The sequence below is a fragment of the Solanum dulcamara genome, chromosome 12 (assembly GCF_947179165.1).
Source record: "Solanum dulcamara chromosome 12, daSolDulc1.2, whole genome shotgun sequence".
NCBI lineage: Eukaryota > Viridiplantae > Streptophyta > Magnoliopsida > Solanales > Solanaceae > Solanum > Solanum dulcamara.
The window spans coordinates 12,874,717-12,895,659 of NC_077248.1; the positions used below are offsets into that span (position 1 = coordinate 12,874,717).

Genomic DNA, 20,943 nt, shown 5'->3' on the forward strand with positions numbered 1-20,943 from the left:
CGAAGATAACCCACCACAATACATTATACACTAACCCTAATGATTGAGGCAATCATTAGCCATCATTACAAATGATGGTCACCCAAAACCATGTATTTCTCAAGTTAAAAAAATCGGCATCTGCAAGTGCCAGTTGCAGGTCTACAATTAATTTTCCCCTTTGCTTTCTCACTTTCATATCCAACAACTATTGATGATGGCACCATATATATATATATATATATATATATATATATATATATATATATATATATATATATAATTCATAGAATGTTTTTGGTGGTCTACCTGAGAGGCTAGTTTTTCCCTTATACGTGTTGCTTCCTCTTCGTCGTGGAGATGAAGGTTGTGTGCTCTTTTTTTTTCTTTTCTAAAACCCTTATGTATTGAAGTGATAAATCTCATTAATTTATCTTAATAAATAAAGTGGTATATGATATTAAATGAATTAACACTTTAACCCATTAAATAAGTTATCTAAGTTTACCCCTCAATTAAATAATCATAGTTATCGAATAGTCCAAAATATCCATTAAAAATTTACGGGATGAGTTTTTTATGAAATAAAAAACCCTAGTAGTCAAAACGACCTAATGAATCATTACAGTTAGCATATTTTGATACCTTATTTATGATTTATGATTTACTCATTTGAAAAAATTGTACAAAAGTTCGAAAGTTTTGATAGTCTTCATAATTTTTGGAAAAAAATACAACTCAAAAAATTCACATTACATGTCTAAATAAAATTTGAACTTCAAATTAATTTGATTTCAAATAACTAATTTAAACTCATGCACATAGACCCTTAAACTCCCCAAACTGATACTACAATATTTCAACTATTTAGACTTATCATCAAGAAGAAAGAAACAGAATGTTTCTAGAGGCGGATCTACGACAGATTCTGCAATCTGTCAATTATATCAAAAATTATATTAAAATTTATAAGTATTTTCTGATGAAAATCCGTAAATAAATGGAGTAATTTGATTTAGTTGCATGCAGTATTGATTTCTATTGGACGGATTTATTTATTTTTTAAATAAAACTCACTTTCACTCTGATTATAATTATATATTAATTAAATTTAGTAAAAACCCGCAACTTTATAATCATAAATCCGCCTCTAATTATGTTTCATACAGATTCCAATGTGCCAAGTGACAAAAAAGAGAGGATAAATTGGATCGAAAAAAATTGTAAGTTAATCATGCAAAGTTTAGAATTAAGACAACAAAAGATTCCTTGTTATGATTATCATTTGTTTCTATGAGCTAATTAGGTAATTGTGATGATTAAGAGGAAGACAAGAGCAAAAAATTCGTGGGCTTAATTCAGAATTTCAATTTTAAAAATTCAAATTCTAAATTTTAGCATAGTCTTTTTGTTTTATATATTTGCTTAGTAAATTTCCATATCTTAAATTTGAGTCAAAACTATTTAAATTGAATCAACTCAGAGTATTTACACTCATTCATCTATATTTGCAGCAAAGATGGATGATTGGATGTATAGGGACCATATATAAATATATCTTTTAACTTAGTTTTAGCTGATGTTTATGTTTTTCAATTTTGAGTGTATTCAAATACGCATTTAAACTTATATAAAGTTAAATAAATAGACACATAATTTCTATTTGTCATAATACATGTATGATCCCGCACAGGACATGTATATCTACTTGTTCAACTCTATACATGTTTAAAAATCTACTTGTGCACAATCAAAATGGAGGGCATAAAAATCAAAATCCAGATAAGACTAGATTAAAGAACACATTTAAATATTATGCATAATATATATAGCGGCTGAAGGTATTATAACAACCCCACCCTAAGCTTAATTATTGATGAAAAAGGGACAAAAATGTTCTTAACATAGAAATGACTCAAAAATGTAAAAAAAAATTCATCTATTGAATCAAATTTAACCATTCTTTCATTTATTGGATAAAAATATCTTTCACATAGTAGAAATGACTTAAAATGACCTTCTTTCAAGTTTTGGGGGTTATAGCAAAATATATATATATATATATATTTAACATATTTATTAAAAGGGAGACTAGGGTTTTTACATACTAGCCATTGCCTATTCAAGTCGCAAAATCAAAATTTTTATGAATGGGCTTAAAATATAAAAAAGTTAAAAAATTAAAAAAAAATATTATATAAATAATATAATTTTTCGTTGGAAGAAGGTTCGAGTGATCCCGACTCTATGCGGCTCCACCCTGCCAGACCACTTGAATATCAATGTTGTGGGGTCAGTAGAGGAGGCATTTATATGTTGGAATTTTCCTTTCTTTACTAAATTCCTCCGTTGAAATGTTTTGACTATAGCTATCAAAGTCAATTCCATTATTGAATTAATTACCCTTTGATTTCATTAAATACTGCATTCTGCACCTCTTCAGCAGTACAGTTGTAAAGTAGTAAGCCCACAAGCCAGACTGAAATAAATTTGTCTCTGACTCTCTGTATGTATACAAAAGCAAAAAAACTGCAGCTAGGATTTCAACATTTTGGGCTGTGGATTTTAGAAAGATTGATTTCAAGAGTTAATAATTAGATTTTAAATTTAATATGTATATATTATTTCAATACAAATACATAATTTAGTAAAAGTTATTAAATTCAATCGAATTCGTAGCTATGCTTCTTCCTCCATCAACTGCATAAGGGTCCATTCTGTATTTTATATAAGAAGTTATTTTTACGGCTTTAATCGATGACCTCCTGATGAAGTGTATAGATCTAGTGGGAAGCAATGTCCACAGTCCACACTGTATATTTATATCATCATCACTCATCAGCATTTAGACAATTATGATAAATAATGGGTGGCTGATGGCTTCCACCCTATCTGTCTATTCCAGCTTCTTCCACTTGGCCCTTTCCTTCAAAAGTTGTTAATAACATATACAGCAAGTCCCTAGCCAATTAATGAAAAGTCCTTTGTGTTGTTGCCCAAACACATTCCTTCTCTTTAGTTTTTATTTTAGCTATTTGTGTGCATCTCTAACTATTATATTCCATCGAGTACATGCTACTTTACAAGTGTTGATTAATGAAATGAAATCACCTAATTTTTTTATTTTTTTCTTGTAATTCTTACCTTCCACCTCATTGATCACGGAACCAACCTTAAATTTTATTTTAGTGCCACTACTAGTTAAACAAGACACATGGAAACTTGGTCCCTTCAAATTATAAACTTTGTTGATATTTTATTATTAGTAGTGTTTTCCATCTATGTTAACAAAACAATGGAAAATCCAGATTAGCTGCATAATCATCCAAGAGCTTAATAGACTGCTAAGAATAAATGTCCAGTTGTGAATTGGATTCCTTTGCCTTTATCCATAAGGGTTGTTTGGTGTCTAAATAATTCAATCATTGATGTTGGAAAGAATTCATAATAAACAAAGAAAAATCCTATCACAATATTTTATTTCTTGTCAATGAATCTTACAAACCTTCATCACAATGAACTCTAACATAAGCTAAAAGAATAAATGCACACCATAACAAATCACCACAAATATGAATGGCTAATGCGAAAGCTAAAAGATTATTGTTTGCACAATAACCATGTTACTATTCACACTGCTATCATAAGCCTCTACTAAATAATTGAATAAAGCAACACCAAGAAAAAAGGGTGTGGTTGGAAGAATATGCAACTGCAGCAAAACAAGAATGTGGACATGTGGAGCAGCAAAGCTAGTGCAGATGGGAAAAAATCAGGGTCTGTACTCAGTTTCTAGTGTAGGTTGTGTTCGTGTTACGGTAGCAGCCGGTGCTTTTGTGCTCCCGACTTTAGTCATTTGTAATGACTCTCCAACCTCTGTAGCCCTCTCCATTTGTTGCATTTTCTTCTTGCGTTTGTACTTCCTCGCGCACACTATCACAAGACCTAAAAGAAACATCAATATTAGTCCTCCTACTATAGAACCAACAATTATCCAGACTCTCGACTTGTTCTTCTTTCCCTTATGATGAATTATTGGTGGAGACACTGGAGCTGGAGAAGGAGCAATTGACTCGGTCACAATAGAGAAATGTCCCTGTTGAAAGGTTGTGCATGTGTTATCTGACAAAACATTGCTGAAATTCAGAGAACCTTGTAAATCAATTGAAACACACTTTGCAGATGATCCAACAGGCAATGGCTTTACATCTGAAAAACTTATTGAGATGGGCTGACCGGAAGCTTTGATATCCAATTCAGTCAAGTTAGTTGCTGACAAGTTTGATGCATCATAAGCGAGAAGACCCAATACAGGAGCCAAGTACATGTAGCCAGATAAGTTGTAATATTTTGTAGAATAATTGGCCAAATTTTGGTAGACCAGAACAAGCCTCTCAACATAAGGCTGCTCAACGACACCAACAGGTATTTGGAACTCTTTATACATTTTAAATCCGTGAGTCCTTAAGCTGCCACTCCTAAGCCTCAATCCAGACACTTTAATCCCTGTCAAATTCAAGGGGATATTTGCATCATAGATAACACCTGTTGTAATTCTCGGCCGATCAAATGCATGATAAGCATAATCTTGGAGAAGTGCATCTAGTGCCCGTGCAGCCCCCATAGAAAAGTCAGCTAACTGAGAGCTCCCTGATCGTGGCATCCAAAACAGCCACATTAGTAGGTGAAGCATCCAGAGACTTCCTAGAAGCCTCATCATGCTTCACAACTTCCCTAGCTCACACTGCAGATCCAGAAGTCACAACAATGTCAACCCCCAAGGCCCAAACACACCCTTTTTTTTCCTTGATAACGTTGTTGTCCGTGTTAGCTTGCAAGCACGAAACTAACCAGCTAAAAGCCTACAAGCTCCGGTATCGGGTAAATCTGTCTACCAAGACTACACCCTTTTTTTTCCTTGATAACGTTGTTGTCCGTGTTAGCTGACAAGCAAAACTAACCAGCTAAAAGCCTACAAGCTCCGGTATCGGGTAAATCTGTCTACCAAGACTACAGCAGGAATTCAGACCCCCAAAATGTGTAAGTACTTATATAGTGATGAGTTCTCAGATCCAAAATGAGGACTCTTAAAAGGAGACTCAAACAGACTTGAGGTTCACTACTTTAGGTACTTTAAATTCATTGAAGAATCTGATACTGCAAAACAAATATAACGGTAACAGTATGAAAAGCAAGTAGACTTGATACTTTAACCCCGTTGAAAAGTCGATAGTTCCAAACACCTTTTTGTAATTCTCCCTCAAAAGGAGACTGGAGTCAAATTATGAGCTTGATTCCCCTGAAACAATCCCAGATCCACCAATTTACTAAATAATTCCTAAAACCCAAAAACAAAATCTTGCAATTTTGAATGATTTATCACATGCGAGAAAAAGGGGAAAATGCAAACTTTTTATTCTGTTTGAATTGATAAAATGAAAATTTACCAGGATTGAATTGACGTCAAATACTTGAGTAGATACACGAGGAGAAGAAGCTCAGACAGCAGCAGCAGTTGGCATTATTCCAAAAATGGGTCTAAAAAAATGAGATAAATTACTTCAAACCCAAGTTGGCATTGTCCCAAAAAACTAGTATTAAGAAAAAAAAAACAAGGAAAGGATGAATATGAGTTAGGTATGAAACAGCATTAAAAAAGAGAATGAAGAATTTGTTGAAGATGAAGAAGCTGTGTGAGAAGAGGAGAGAAGAGAAGTAGTAAAGTGAATGTCAAGAGACAAAAAAGGAGATGAAAGAGTGGGATGAGATGTGGAAAAGGGATAGTAGTCCCCATGTAGAGTAATTAATTAATTTCCATTTTGTATGTACTTCCTTACTCTGTGTACTTTCACTAATCTTTAAAATTTAAAAATTATTATAAGTTATAATATGATAAAGTAAAAATAAACGAAAGATTATAATAAAATTACACGAACTCTATGATTGAGTTGTGAATTCTACAAAAATGATACTACTCCGTATCTGTTTGCAAGAATAAACTCGGTACTAAATTTTCTAATGATTGAGAAGAGTATTTTTGGCTGTGATATTTTATTTCCAATTTAATATGGGATACTTTCTACATATAAAATTAATGTGTGTGTGCTGTATACACCTATATACTCAATTGATACTAATTTTAATATAGATATTTAGTTTATTTATATAATATTTGCGGTGACAAAAGGAGAACAGAATTTCATTAGCATGTTCGCATTTTACTTATTTTTAAGCAGATTATAAATTGAAAACTGCTTATAAATTTTTTTTAAAAGTAAGTGTAAACCAACTTTTTTTTTTGACTTATAAATTAATTTCAACTTATAAACTGCTTAAAATAAGTTTATCCAAATAAACCCAACTATTTATTAAGACTTATTTTAAGCACAAAATGACTTTAAGTTGGCCAGTCAAACACTCTAAAAAAACTGAAAATAATTTATAAATAGCTTATAAGTCAATTCAAACGGCCTCCATGTGTTAAATTAAGAGATTTTGAAAGAAAAAAAGTAACTTGTATCAGTTTTTAATAATTTTAGTACGTTTGCCCATTTTGAAATAACTTCGAACATAAAGTGTCTGAAAAAAATTTGTGGTTGAAGTTCATAAAAAGAGAAAGCAAAGGCTAAACTTCAACAGTACTTCAACCGTAGGTATTTGAGTTTCTGTCATATGAAACTCCAAAACACTAGGTCTGAAAATCAAAATAGATTAACTTGCAAATTTTTGTGCACCACAGATATGACTTAACTGATATCCCAAAAACTTTGAGCCAGCCAAGACTTTGCTTTTCCCAAAAGATGCTAGCTTGTTTTTTTTACATATAAACGCCACTGGGCGCAATAAGCATATCTTTATAGGTTCGTCTAGGGGATGAAACGTAACTGGCCATGGGGGTAAAAATATATAACTACTACACTATCTCATACATTGTACACTACGGCAATTCTGTTGATTAATGGATTGATACAAACATTTTCTCCTCACGAAGGTATGAATTATAGCCCGCTCCTTGTATGGAACTGAGCATAAGCAATGGCCTCAGAGACTGCGTTAAGCTAATAAGTACTTTGTGGAGGCAACAGATCAGGATTCTGAACTAAGTGTGTAAATATGCTTTCCAGGGATGGGCGTTCAGCTATAGCTGTTCTTAGTGAAGTTGGCAGCTTTGAAGAGACTCCCTCTCATCCACAACTATTTCTTCAGAATAACTGGAAAAAGAGACTAGTTGAACCGTCACCAAATGATTTTAGATCGGCAGGTTTTACCAAAGACCTGCACAGAGGGCACGTCCTTTCCCTCTCAAACCTGGCAGCACAAATAAGAGCTATTAAGCAACCAAAGAATGCACTCTTCCTGGTTCTCATTCAATATAACTATCCCATGCTTGTTTCGGGGCATGAAATAGGACAAAGAGAAAACAAGTGATTCTTCAGAATCAAGAGAAAGCATAATTGCATAATATTAATTTGCAAAATGGAAAGTCAACAAAAAGACAAAGGCAGGGAAGATACCATCCTATTTCATTCCATAATCGATAACATTGTGTCAATCTAACTTTGACAAGGAAGATTAACAAAATAGCCTCTAGTGAAGACCCCCCTCCACTTCCGACAGTAAGGTTGAGGGTTTGAGCCACTGAAGGAGCTAATTGGGATAGGGCAATTGTTGGCTCCGAGGTTGGAGGATGATGTTTATCATATCAAAGAAGAAACACATCCTACATCTACTTAAGCTCGAGTGTCTCTATCCAGTAAAAATAGATAAACTAAATTATCCTTTTTCTTGGGTTGGAGGAAAGATCCTAGCCCAAGGCGTAAATCGTAATATAGTCCGTTGTCAATTCAAGGTGAATAAGCTCAAAGAAACTGAAGAAAGGGATATTAAATATTGCTTGTGCATGGTTCATATGATATTTGCAATCTTGTGTTATACGCGTTATGCTCATTAATTTTAAAACTATAGGTGACTAATTACTAATGATAGAAGGGAGATAACTTCATTTTAATAAAAAAAATATCTCCATCATGCATGCCTCATGCTTAAAGTGGGTCAAAGCACAAATGGCTGAAGAAAAGTGCAGATAACTTACCATTCAGACACACAGTCTTCACAGAATATATGTTTACAACGTAGTAAGATTGGTGTATGCATTTTCTCCTGGCAAATAGCACAGAGGTCCCCAGCAGCATTGACCTGAAATTAATCATATCATTCTAGAGCTTCAGTAAGCACTTAAAGAAAACAATTCAGTTAACAAGTCCATTTTTTACTGAAAATTATTTACAAGGATGATTCTCATCTTCAAAAGAACGTCACATCTCTGGTAGCTTTTTCCCAACTCCATTCAAGTGCACTTGAATTTTTCCACCGCCTCCTCATGCACTAAACTATATACTGTTTCTAAAGAAAAATAGTTTCCAAAATACAAAAGTTTTAAGGTATTTTCTTTTTAATTTTGTTCTTTACTTTTCCTTTTGATAAGCTAACACTTAAAGTCCTCCGTGGAACTCCCCAAACCTGTCAAAATCATTGTTCGCCCAGAACTCAAACCAACTTGCAAGGCACCAGAAGTGAGAGATGGTTATATACTTCAGTGTGATGGGTTAATTGATGATTGATATCTTTTTAAATGCAACAGAATGAATAAGGACTTGCTCTTCGAGCCAAGCCTGAGAATAGGTTAGGATGTGCACAGGTGAACGTGTTTTTTTTTTGGTGACAGAGTAGACAAATGACCAATCAAAATAGGGGTAAGAAGATACACCTGCTGCTGTAACTTGTTATAGGCAGTGCAATCCAGAATATGAATAATAAAAATTGATCCCAATTAAAAGGCAAATCTTGTTTAACACATTTAGCTCACATGAATTTTGCATATATTACAATTAACAACAGGGATATCACATGCTGCAACACAGAACCACAGCGAGAACAAGAATTGGCACGAAAGGCCACAGTATTTCCATATAAGAGAAAGAATTCCATGATGTGATAATATTTTACTAAATAGGGGAAGAGCTTTAAGAATTTGACCAAATGATCCAACCAGATCATGAGCCAGAATGACATTACTAAAAACAGAACTTCCAATCAAAATTATTTATAATGTGTTCTCTAGAAAAAGCAGCTTGCTGGCTGCAACAACAACAACAACAACAATCTTTTCAGGGTCTCAAAGAGATTCTTGAAAAGGTTGAAATCCTAAAGACAAGTTAGAAAATTGAAAATTCGCATCAATTTTTTTTTTAATGAAAGTAGATTCATTGCTAGCATCAAGAGGATGCTAAGTGTATAAAAGAGATGCTGTCAGCTTCATTACATTTGTCTTAAATTCAATTAATAATTCAAATAATTAAATGTCACGCACAGATGTGTACAGCCTAATTCTATTCCTACATGCAATATTAATAAAGTGTATCCTCTTCATACAATATGAAACTAATATGTAAAGATCATTTTTTGATAAGGAAAAGGTAATGATATCCCGTTTCCCAACCTTGACAGGGATGGTAAAAGAAGTTACCATCCGAGGTAGGAGAAGATTGGTTAGGCTATAGCTGGTCATGGGAAGTGCAGAGAAACTCAAATCCAATTCTCAACACAACATTACCAGTAAATAAAATTTTGAAGATTATCGAGTCTTTTATATCTTATATACTCAGATTATAAAATTTTGATAGTTATTTAAGTGACAGAAAAAAATATTTATTTAAAATAGGGATAATACACAAGTACCACCCCCAACTATGACTGAAATCGCTAAGACACACCTAAACTTAACTAGGTCCTATTAGCCCCTCGAACTCATTTTTTTTGTACTTCCGTGCACCTTATTTGCCTATGTGGCACACTCAGTGACTTCACCTAATTAAGACGCATGGGAGATTTATTGGAGGCAGTGGTGACCAATAAAAATTGGCCACGTGTAATAAGAATGTTGAAAAAGGTGAGCCATCTCCATTTTCTTCTTCTTTTTACATCTCCATTAATTCCTCCATTAATCCTCTTTCTTTCCATCTCCATTTCTTCTTCTTTTTACATCTCCATTAATACTCCCTTTTTCTTTCCATCTCCAGGTTTTTCTTCTTTTTACATCTCCATTAATACTCCGATTTCACAATTGCGATTAAAGACCCATTTGAAAAATGAAATTGGAACAAAAAAAAGAAGGTGATGAAAGAGAAAGGAAGAGAAGAGAGAGAAAGGAAAAGGCAATAAGATTTTTATTATATATATAATATAATAACAAAATTCAATAATAGAAGGTTTTTAATGGTGAGTAGCTTATGTATAGAGAGAGAAGTGAGTAGCTTATGTATAGAGAGAGAAGTGAGTAGTTTATGTAAAGAGAGAGAGAGAGAAGGAAATATGAGTATGGAGAGAGAAAATTGAGGTTAAGGGGGAAATAAAAGGTTTTTATTTAAAGTAAAAAAGTGGGTTCGCAAGTGTTTTAGACTTGCTCCAAGTAAGCTGGTTGAGTGTGCCACATAAGCAAATAAGATGCACGGAATTATGAAAAAAATGAGTTCGGGGGTAATAAGACCTTAGTTAAGTTTAGGTGTGTCTTAGAGATTTCGGTCATTGGAGGTGGTACTTGTGTATTATCCCTTTATAATATATCAATACTTTTGAAAACATTCATTATTATTATTATTATTATCTAGGATGACCTTAATGGAGTGGCATGGTCATTGAGGATTCAAATAGCCGACCACAACTTGCTTGGGATTGAAGCGTAAATGTTGTTGCTAATAAATGTTGGTGTCAGAATCGGCTTATGTGCAGAGCTGTTGGGTAAACTTAGAGCCCGTTTGGATTGGCTTTAAGTTGGTCAAAACCAACTTAAAGCCCTTTTTTAGCTTTTAGACGTGTTTGCCTAATGCTGACTTTAAGCCATAAAGTTCTTAAAGTCAGTCAAAAATGAAAAGTTAGAATTCCTAACTTTTTTTTTCCAAAGTGCTTAAAGTCATTTTCTTTGACCATGGAAATTACTTTTATATCCTTTGTATTTTAACTAAATTCCCAAACTACCTTTTTTTTATTCTTTTAACCCTAAAATTCACATCATAAGCACTTTTATCCAAACACTCAACTGCTTATTTATAAAAATAACTTTCAGCACTTCAAAGTTCTAAAAGCACTTCATACATAAAAGTTACTTTTTTTAAGCCAATCCAAACGGGCTCTTATTCGTCATAGCTAGATTTGATGGGCCCATACTAAGTGTCGTAGCTCAGATTTACCTATGAGATCTCCAAGTAATTACTTTTGTACCTTAACCAGTGTTGTGAAAGGCGATCACCTCGTTACACATGCATCAGCTCTAGGAGAAAATTAATATTTGAATCAGAGTCAGATATTCAAACTGTGATTCCTCTGAGGCAAGAAAATACGCCAAATCACCAGATGATAAGTTTCTAAGTTTGGAAATATTGTATTTGAGAATAAAAAGTTCTAAACTTTGGAAAATCGAGTTCTATGTTGCATTATGAGCTTCTCTTATATAAGTCTTCTTTGTCATGAGCAACATAAGAGGAAAATTATCAAAAAAAAAAGAAGATGAAGCCCATCTTAACCAACTTAGGAAACACACTTATAAATTTTTTTGTTTATAAAAAAAAAACATAATACCTGTTCAGAAGTTGCATATACTCCATAATGAATCTCCTTACGTGACAACGCCTTCAAAGCTGTGAAGAAGGATTGGACCTGCGGAATATGAAGGTAGATCAGATGAAAACTAGGTTAGAACAATGAAATGTTGACCCTTGAAATATAGAAAGATTAAGATGCTGCATTCTCTAAAAGAGAAAGATTAAGATACCGAAGGACAGAATACATGGAAGAAAATACAGATTTAGTGAAAAAAGATACCTTCTCGACAACAGAAGTGAGCTTGAAAGTTAGATACAGCCCGGTCATTAATGATGAAAAGAGGCTTCCATATTCCTTGTTCAAAAAGAAACGATACCAAACTGGAGCTGGGAGCAAAGCACGATACAGCAGTAAAAGATACTCAGCCAAAGTTAACAATTGACCCTGTAAGGAAAATGACCTCTCAGAAAGCTTCCTTTTCACCTATTTATACACACACATAGCACACAGCAAGAAAGGGAAAATGCATATTCAGTAAACGACAGGGTGGATAAATCTATCTAAACTGCTGTCACCTGCCTACGGTAGTTCCGGCCCCTGCTGTTCTTGTAATACATCAGAAGAAAACATTTGAAGATCATTGCCACCTGGCGAACCAAAGTATCTATCAAGGAAAGCAAATGAAAGAAGTCAACTCAATGATATCATTTCAAACTATTCACACATCAGAATCCAGACACTGAGCAAGAGATTTCTAACTAGGACAACTTCACAAGAACACACCATTCACCATGATCATGAAGATGGCATGCCAAAAAGGAGGTATGGCCTTTGGTGGAAGCATCAACAACGGAGACAAAAGATCGTCATTTCGGTACCACCAATAAAACCCAATTACATAACTGCTGAATAGAAGACATATGCCGATCAGAATAGAGATTTTCCTCTCACCCTGCGAGGAGGAAGAAGATCAATAATTTCATTGCTTATTAGTATGAGAAAAGCATCATGCAGAAAAGGCAGGAAGAGTAATCACTAATAAGCATATCAGTTCCTTCTATTCTTTTTTTTTCCTTTTTTGTTTTTCCCTTGTTGGGGATTAAAGTTGAGAGGGAAAGTTACATCACCTTAAGTGCCGTCTGCTTCTTTACAATATCATTTGACTTGAACATGACAGCAGCGATCAAAATTGTAACAAAAAAACCTGTGGGTTCATGCACAAACCAAAGAGCAATCTTGAGAATAACTTACTTACGAAAATTATGGTAAAGCACAGTAACCCTCAATTATGCAAAACAAGAAAAAAAATTGACACTGCATACAAAACAAGAAAATTGATAGCCCATCATAACTTTCAATAGAAAAAAAAGAAGGAAGCAGAATGTAGATACCATCATGTTATGCATAAATTGGTTAACAATACTACAAAGTCGCATTAACTAACCAAGATAAGTAGTCTAATGGATAAAGTATTCATACAGCCATAGATGTATAGTTTCCTAGTAAAGTACAAAAATTCAATCAGCAAACCATACGACTCCAATGTTGTCAAATGTGAAATGCATAGAAAAACACCTGATCCTATAAGAGAAAATACAATTGTAGTCCGTGCCTTTGTGAAAGAAAAACGCAAGAACAAGTCCTTTATAAGAAAAGAAAATGAATATACATGTATATATAAGGCAAGAGAAAGTACTTATTGTAGAAAAAAAAAAAAATATATATATATATATGCAAGAAAAGTAAGCTTTAACCACCATGACTATTATATACTTACTAAAACTGAAAAATATGCAACTAAGTAAACATATAGAGTAAAACCATCTCAATCAGATTAAATTACCATCATGAATCTCCAAGCAGATACAAAGATGCAATTTAAGTTTCTAAATTTGATTTAATTTGATTTTGTGACACATTTCATTTAGTTAATTATTCGCTTCCCAATAAAATCATTACATCATCCATCTATAATGATTCCTTAACAATTTATCTTCATTTTGGCCACTAGATTATTTATTTAGTGTCATCCTCTTCAAGAACTCAGGAGCCTCATCACTTAGCCTAATCTCGAGAGAAATATAGTTGGTTGGCTGGTTTTTGCTGATTCATATAAGCACCATGGTACTGTGCCACTTAAGCAAGGAAAAATGGCCAGACCATATTGCAATTTGGTTCAAGGCTCAAGTGAGCCTCAAAATGGCCTTAAACACTAACAAGTCCTCTTCATCATTAACTGCAGAGACAATATTGTCATAACAATAGCAGTGAAAAGGTTCTGGCTACTACAGGGTCAAAAGAAAATGGAGAACCCAAGCAAACATCATTAAGTACATGAAACAGTCAAAGTTACAAGCATGAAAATCTATCAGTTGCCACGAAGAGGAAACAGAATACCTTGCAAATGCTGCCGAATGAAAACAATCAACAAAAGCAAAGAGAATGGAATAATTTGCTCAATCCACCTGGCAGCTTGCTGTATATCATATCTTTGGTAAGAAGACTCCCTATTATTAACACCAGCACCATCTGTAGTCCCCGTATCCGTGTTACCATTCACCTGCTGAGAAACTCCATCTCCCGTCCCTCTATCACTCGATTGACTCTCCAACGCTCCGACTGAAGCTGCAGACCCTGACCTCGAAATTGGCCTCCCAAAAACTTCATTTTGCCCATCCCCTTCCCTCAGTGTTCCACCAACAGCTGGTGATGGCAATACAGTCCCAACTCTATCATGCTCCTGCTCACCAGCACCAATAATCCTTATCGAAACTTCTCCAGATCCACCAGCAGAATCTGGTGATGCCCCAGCATCATCCACACGGGGCTGAAATTGACTGTTTATCAAACTATCCGATTCGGAATGACTTGATCTTGTCCTTAAAATTCCAGAATATTCCAACAACGTCGATACCGGGGAACGAAATAAATTAACAGCAGATAATTGTACTCCATGCCTTCTAGAATTACTACCAATATTGCTACTTGATGATGAAATACCTCTCTGAGCGTCCGAATTTGCACCGGACGCTTCCATCCGCATCGCCCTAACCCTAGACGCAACAACCCTAAATCAAAAAAGGATCAAACGCTAAACAAGAAAAGAACCAATATAATTATTAAAAAAAAACCACCTTCGATATGGAAACGCCGTGGAAGAACCTATACGATCCAACGGAGAATGATTCGTTCAAGAAACACAAATCAAAAAACCCTAAACAAACACTTAACCCATACAATTTGAAGGAAGAAAATGAAGAACAATCAGTCAACGCGGCGAATCAACAGTGCTTCAGAAAAATCAAAAGATGAAAAAATCAATGAAATTGAAAATGGAATGTGGGGTTGATAATGAAGGCGATGAGTGGGGGTGGGTGGGGTGGGGGGCTACGTGACCTTTTTGGGCTCACTTCGTTTCTGACTCTCTGAGAAGGAATGTTTACCAGAAGAAGAGAACTAAAGAAAAATCACATAAATTGGTGGGTAAATGCAAGACAACATATTTTTTAAATTTAATAAAACGGAAAATTACCTTATCAAATCGCCCACTAAAATAATAACCTATAAATATATATTTTTGATATTAAATATATAGTTTTTTTAAAAGAAAAAACTAATTGGAGTTTCTATTAAGCGTTAAAATCCCATATTTAGAATATGGTCTAAAGTGTAGATTTTTAAAAGGCATAATATATAAATAGGATCTTAAACTTGGATTCAAATTTTAAATTGGACCTTTAACTTTTATAGTGCACAAGTAGGCACTTTAACTATCTCACTCTTAATATAAAAACACGTGAATCCGACCTGACATAATGCGTGATCGGGATGCAATTCAGGCGCGTCCGAAATAAAATTCGAGATCAACAAACAAAAAAAAAGCGGAAATGACACTTATGCCCTTATATATATATATATATTCAAATCAAAATCCCATTTTTTTCCTCTTCTTTCTAATTCTATACTCAAGCTTTTTTTGCTCTCTTTTTTTTTACCATTTCTGATCTTTTTTTAATGAAAATGGCTTCGAATTTTTTTTGTCATTGTGTAAAAAGCGTTATAATGAAGATGACCCATATGATCAAAGTTGTAAAAAGAAACGAATTTATAGGTCATGATCTCAAAAAAATTCTGCAAACTATCAATAATAAATTTTCAAAAGGAAAAAATTAACCATACTTGGACTAAATTGATGAAGAAGAAAAGGCAAACATCCAAGAATATCAACTGAAAGCACAAATTTTGAACAAATTTTTCTTTGATTTGTGAAGAAATTATAGCTAGGGTTTGCGATTTTGAGAAAATACTAAGTGAAAAGGTGAACTAGTTGTCTATTTTATTTTTAAATTTTAAAATCTATGTGTAAATTAGTTGGCAGCCATTGGATTGTTAATAAATCCAGTCACAGCGTTTGCCTTACACGCATTTAGGTTGCAGGTGTCGAATGTTTTTTTGTTTAAGCATGAGATAGTTAAAGTGTCGACTTGTGCACTACGAAAGTTCAAGGTCCAATTTAAAATTTGAAACCAAATTTAAGGTCCTATTTATGTATTATGCCTTTTTAAAAAAGAGAGAAGTATTGAAAACACTCTAAACTTGGCGCAAATTATGAATTTCGTATCCGAACTATTGACAGCATTAATAATATTCTTTCACTTGACTAACTGAACTTAAATACACCCCCGATTTACCACATGAAATAACAAATGGTCTAAAACTCTTGTTAGAGCATGGGGATCTTAATAAAAAGCCAAAAAAAGTGTGGAGAACACTTTTAAACTTGGCAAAAATTTAGGGGTATATTTCACTCATGTTATAAGATCAAGAGTGTATTTAAGTTCAGTTAGTATAACACATGAGTGTTTTTAAAACTGTCAATAGTTTGGGAACGAAATTAATAGTCCACACCAAATTTAAGAGTATTTTCAATACTAGGAATAAAAGAATATCAAAATCATTGGTCAAATTATTGAGGATGAAAGTCAATTTCCTCCTTGACATTTTTATATTACGTGAATTGTCAATAATAGTTGGTGGAAGATGAATTCAAAGTGAGGCACTTCCATTTGAGTAAGGTTATTTATTCCTTATAGAGTTGGAAGATTTCATTATATTAAGATAGATTGCCTAATCTTTATTAAAAGCCTATATCTAAAATTGATCTTAGATGTTTGATACAAGAACAACAAATTGCATTTCATAAATATTGTGATAGAGCAACTAGGGACAAATTCTCGAATGGGCACCTAAGTTAAGAACATATACCTTATTTTATGTGAGAGACAACATTTGTTAAATGAAAATAGAATGAAATTTAGAAGTAAATTATTTTTACGTAGAAGACAAAGAAGTTTGATAAAGATGAGATTGTACTAAGTGATCTAACTCACATTGAGCATAGTGCCTAGGTGGTTTGGCAATAGTGGTCTGAGAAATATTAAATGGTGACTTAGATAGAATTTTCGAGTAATACAAATAATCTCTGATTTTTTAAGATTTGGTGAGCTTATAGAATAACTAGTAAATTACAATTCTATTGGACAACAAATACTTGAGCTGAGGGTCTTTTGAAAATAGATTTTCTGTCTCCATGAGGTAGTAATAAGGTTTGTGTACACTCTACCCTCTTCAAACCTCACTTTGTGGAACTCCATTGAATATGTTGTTGTTGTTTGTTTGTTTGTTTGTTGTACAACAAGTGAGGCATTGGCCTTTGCAGCGTTAATCAGTAAGGGGCGCCAAAATTAGTTTAGTTTCATGATGTAGAATCTATGTTGAATCACTATTTGGCAGGTTACAAGGCGAAGCAACAAGTACATGTATCCCTATTTATAACTTTATGTAATTACACATTGCACCCCTCTTGTTTGTTTGTCTTTTGCAATAAGCAGAGAATGGTCGGCAATCATAGCCATGTAACAACCTACATTATCCTTGTATTATAATAAATCATCCTATTTTAGCAATCATTAATAAGAATCATTATCTATTCCCTTTAGAAAATCAACAAGGGACATCAATATTATTTTTTCAAATCTACCCATACTCCAATAAATTATCTCTACAATTTTCTAACAAGTTTTACCTAACAGTTTCTTCCAATGTATCATTTCTAGGTCCAATGAAATTCACAGGTACAAGAAGACACCTTATCAAAAGTAGATTTTTTTTTCTTTCAACCATATTACAATTGTTAATCCGGTATAAAGGATTGCTACTACAAAGAATATTGCTCCCCTGATCCTGAAATATCGATGGTTAGTTGAATCCTGTGAATAATGTTATGAGTTTTTTTTGTAAAGAGATACTAAAAGGTAAGTTAATCAAATAGAGTAACTCTTATGATTAATGCTACTATTAAATGGTTTTCTTCATAGATGTGTCAAAAATCAACCAATACAAAGGACAAGAGAGAAATAATACTAGACAAAAATATTAATTTATGGATGAAAGCAAAAATCATGATTGTCACTTGGAGGAGCAACATAGTTTAGATGATCATTTTCTTGTTAAATCTTTCCCCTTGGAAGAAGTTGTTGGTAATTCTTCATTTGTATTTACTTGTTGTGAACCAAGAGCTGTTAAATTTGTGAAAGATGAGTTTCTAGATGGTGTTGAATGATGCATTGATTTAGGAGATAATGGAGGTGAAGCAGAGAGCATTCTTGAGACAGCAGGTATTGGTGAAACTTCTGTTACTTCTTCAAATCCTTCATCCAAATACACAACATCTTGCATTGTTAGTTGATGATACTCCACAATCTCCCTTAAGATGAGATTCTCTCGAGCGTATACTGAATTCTCGTGTGCTAGACGAGCCTTCTCTGCTAACAGTGTCTCGAGTTGTAGCCGTATCTGAAATTGCACCAAACAGGAAACATATAACAGTCGGAATATATTGTTAGAATATCTTAAAATATATTATGCTTTTAATAATATATTTTGAATATATTCTAATTAATATTGTATTTTTGTATTTATAGCAAGCATATGTTTAGGCTTCTTAGTTTTAGCTATTAGTATCAATCTTTGTATTTAACAATTAGTCACGGATATTGTTAGTAAGATATTTGCCTAACTAATATTTTGTAATTTGTATATATTGACCAAGTTCAATGAAATCAAGCACAGACTTCATTTCCTTCATGTATGTACAGTAGATAATGAACCCCCTTTGACGGAAGCCCTACCTTATGTTGTTTCTCAGGAATAATACTCTGGTTTTGTTGACATATAATGTACCTAAATAATCCCCTAAAATACAGAAATTAACTAAATCTCTACTATGTTCTTGTTTTTGACATAATGGTTAAAAACACCCTAAACTATTACTTTTTCGCCAGATTTATACCTCAGTTATCCATTGTTCTTCTTACCTACGTAAACTATTACTCCTGTTGTATTAACACACACTTCGATGTTGAGTTGGCCAAATATTTGTTCCCAATCAACAACAGGCTCATGTAGACCAACTCTGCATCGAGGTGAGTTTTAATACAAAAGGAGTGATAGTTGAGGTATCAACCTCGTGAAAAAGGTGATAGTTACAAGATTTTCAGATTACCAGAGCAGTATCACACTAGAGAACTTGTACCATAAAATGGAGGCTTACGAAGATGAAATAAGAACAAACTTAGTAGTAGTAGTAGGTGAGAAAGAACTACCATGTCATCATCTGCAGGGTTATCTCCCTTCTCACGAGCCTCTCGAAGCATTTTATTTTCTTCTTCCAGCTGAGAGCTACGTTGCTTCGCGAAAGCAAGATCTGCTTTAACTGTCTTTAACTCTCGTAGTAGCAGTTTTGCTTTTGCTGCAGTTGCCATTGCCACCTGTAATTAAAAAAAAAGGCCAAAAAATGCATTTTATCGCCAGCAAGGAGATATTACCAACAACATTTCAATCTTTCATGCTACTTATTTAAAAGCATTCTCAGTAATATTTTCATATTCTTAATGCCGGTGGCGAAGCTATGAATTTTGTTAAGGGTGTTCAGAAACTTAAGTATATATGTCTAAAAAGCTGCTTTTAACTTATATACGCAGTATTATTTTCTATATGCACAATGAAGGATGTTCGAGTAACCACCCTTGGGTCAATGTAGCTACACCACTGTTTAATGTTTATATGAACCAGAAGTACATTATATATCATCACGCAAGTTGCCACCTTACGTCGCGAGAAGCTTTTAATTGATCTTCATGAATAGTTTGTGTTTGTGGCCGAGTTGTTTGCATCTGCCATGGGCTACGTCCGTTGGAGACATGATTTTGCGATGTCTCAACAACTGTGCGTCCTTCCTGAAATTCAAGAAAAAATAATCATGTTGAAGCAGAGCATGTACCTTATGAGGGAAAACGGAGAAGCTATATACTGTTATGGTGAAAATCAACTTCGGTACTCATAGACTATAATCAATGTTGCTTGGACTCTTCATAAATGTTATTGCATGTGTGTCCAATCCTCCAAATATGCATATATTGATGTTGCAATATAGAAATTCTAATAAAGGTATTCGTTTTTATAATAAAAGAAGCAAGAATGCCACTGGTAAAACAATTTTTGAGCCACTTTTGTCACTACACTAGACGTATGCTTCTCTTATGTAAAAGGGATTCAACAATTTGTATATATACAGAGGGGGAAAAATCGTATTTGCACAATTTAATTCTGGAGATTCAATTGAACCCCTTTAGACCATGTAGCTCCGCCCCTCGAAAGGAGTAGTTAGAAACTTTACTTGGTAGAGCTTGTGGCTAAATGATCACCTGGCTTTCTTCAAGAATGTCTTTGCCTTTCCTTGCTAAAACTCCCCAAAATCCATTTGGCTCATTTTCACTATATCCATTGGAAAGAGCATCCTGATTTTGATGGACCAATGTAAATACAATTAATTAATTACTACTACAACAATTACACAGTACATAATAGGAATTGTTGACTTTAATACAACACAATATATGCCATAGTGTAAAGATTAAATCCTTCAACAACAACAAAAAATATTCAAAATCAATAGGGCAATTTTGCTTCAATTGTGATCAGACATTAAAACAATAGATATATAAGAATTAGGAGGACCTGAGAGGAGCGATGACGATGAGCGGCTGAGGCTCTAATGGCCTGAGCCGCGAGAGACGAGGAGGAAGAAGAGGAGGAGGAGGAAATGAAAGGATCTCCGGGGGGACGGAAAGTGGTGGTTTCATGATGAAATGTGGAGGATCTAGAGATCCCCTGTTTGGGTTCCCCAGGGGAACGGAAAATGCTTTCTTCCTGGAAAGTGGAGGATCTGCTGATCCCCTGCTTCCTTCTGTACGCCATTTCTTCAAATTTGTCAAAAAAACTTGAAGAAATATTTGAAAACAAGTG

At 33.9% G+C, this 20,943-nt stretch overlaps 3 protein-coding genes across 5 annotated transcripts; all 3 read right to left on the bottom strand.

Moving 5' to 3' along the window:
- Window positions 1-3,441: 3,441 nt before the first annotated feature.
- LOC129877508 (uncharacterized) lies at window positions 3,442-5,718 on the bottom strand. Its single transcript, XM_055953021.1, has 2 exons — window positions 5,427-5,718; window positions 3,442-5,278 (listed from the first exon to the last, which is right to left on the bottom strand). The coding sequence occupies exon 2, from the start codon at window positions 4,697-4,699 to the stop codon at window positions 3,752-3,754; it is 948 nt and encodes a 315-aa protein (XP_055808996.1). The 5' UTR covers window positions 4,700-5,278; window positions 5,427-5,718; the 3' UTR covers window positions 3,442-3,751.
- Window positions 5,719-6,737: 1,019 nt separating this feature from the next.
- Window positions 6,738-15,059, bottom strand: LOC129876030 (uncharacterized). Of its 3 annotated transcripts, none has more exons than XM_055951316.1 (9): window positions 14,712-15,059; window positions 13,975-14,624; window positions 12,705-12,781; window positions 12,361-12,529; window positions 12,153-12,241; window positions 11,857-12,021; window positions 11,614-11,691; window positions 8,072-8,175; window positions 6,738-7,287 (listed from the first exon to the last, which is right to left on the bottom strand). In XM_055951316.1, the coding sequence occupies exons 2-9, from the start codon at window positions 14,618-14,620 to the stop codon at window positions 7,182-7,184; spliced, it is 1,434 nt and encodes a 477-aa protein (XP_055807291.1). In that variant the 5' UTR covers window positions 14,621-14,624; window positions 14,712-15,059; the 3' UTR covers window positions 6,738-7,181. The 3 variants fall into 3 exon arrangements, with proteins under 3 accessions (XP_055807291.1, XP_055807290.1, XP_055807289.1); XM_055951315.1 differs by having other exon boundaries at window positions 13,975-14,630; XM_055951314.1 differs by having other exon boundaries at window positions 13,975-14,645.
- A 2,846-nt stretch (window positions 15,060-17,905) lies between these two features.
- On the bottom strand, window positions 17,906-20,942 carry LOC129876031 (uncharacterized). The gene is made up of 5 exons (XM_055951317.1): window positions 20,656-20,942; window positions 20,343-20,435; window positions 19,749-19,874; window positions 19,242-19,406; window positions 17,906-18,432 (listed from the first exon to the last, which is right to left on the bottom strand). The coding sequence occupies exons 1-5, from the start codon at window positions 20,893-20,895 to the stop codon at window positions 18,076-18,078; spliced, it is 981 nt and encodes a 326-aa protein (XP_055807292.1). The 5' UTR covers window positions 20,896-20,942; the 3' UTR covers window positions 17,906-18,075.
- Window position 20,943: the final 1 nt, after the last annotated feature.

Coding starts and splice junctions, on each gene's coding strand:
- LOC129877508 (XM_055953021.1), bottom strand. CDS start 4,699: ATGATGAGGCTTCTAGGAAGTCTCTGGATGCTTCACCTACTAATGTGG.
- LOC129876030 (XM_055951316.1), bottom strand. CDS start 14,620: ATGCGGATGGAAGCGTCCGGTGCAAATTCGGACGCTCAGAGAGGTATT. Junction 12,782..13,974: donor CATTCGGCAGCATTTGCAAG/GTATTCTGTTTC, acceptor ATGAACCCACAG/GTTTTTTTGTTACAATTTTG. Junction 8,176..11,613: donor TATATGCAACTTCTGAACAG/GTATTATGTTTT, acceptor GATTAATTTCAG/GTCAATGCTGCTGGGGACCT.
- LOC129876031 (XM_055951317.1), bottom strand. CDS start 20,895: ATGGCGTACAGAAGGAAGCAGGGGATCAGCAGATCCTCCACTTTCCAG. Junction 19,407..19,748: donor AATTAAAAGCTTCTCGCGAC/GTAAGGTGGCAA, acceptor TTTTAATTACAG/GTGGCAATGGCAACTGCAGC. Junction 18,433..19,241: donor ACCCTGCAGATGATGACATG/GTAGTTCTTTCT, acceptor GTGCAATTTCAG/ATACGGCTACAACTCGAGAC.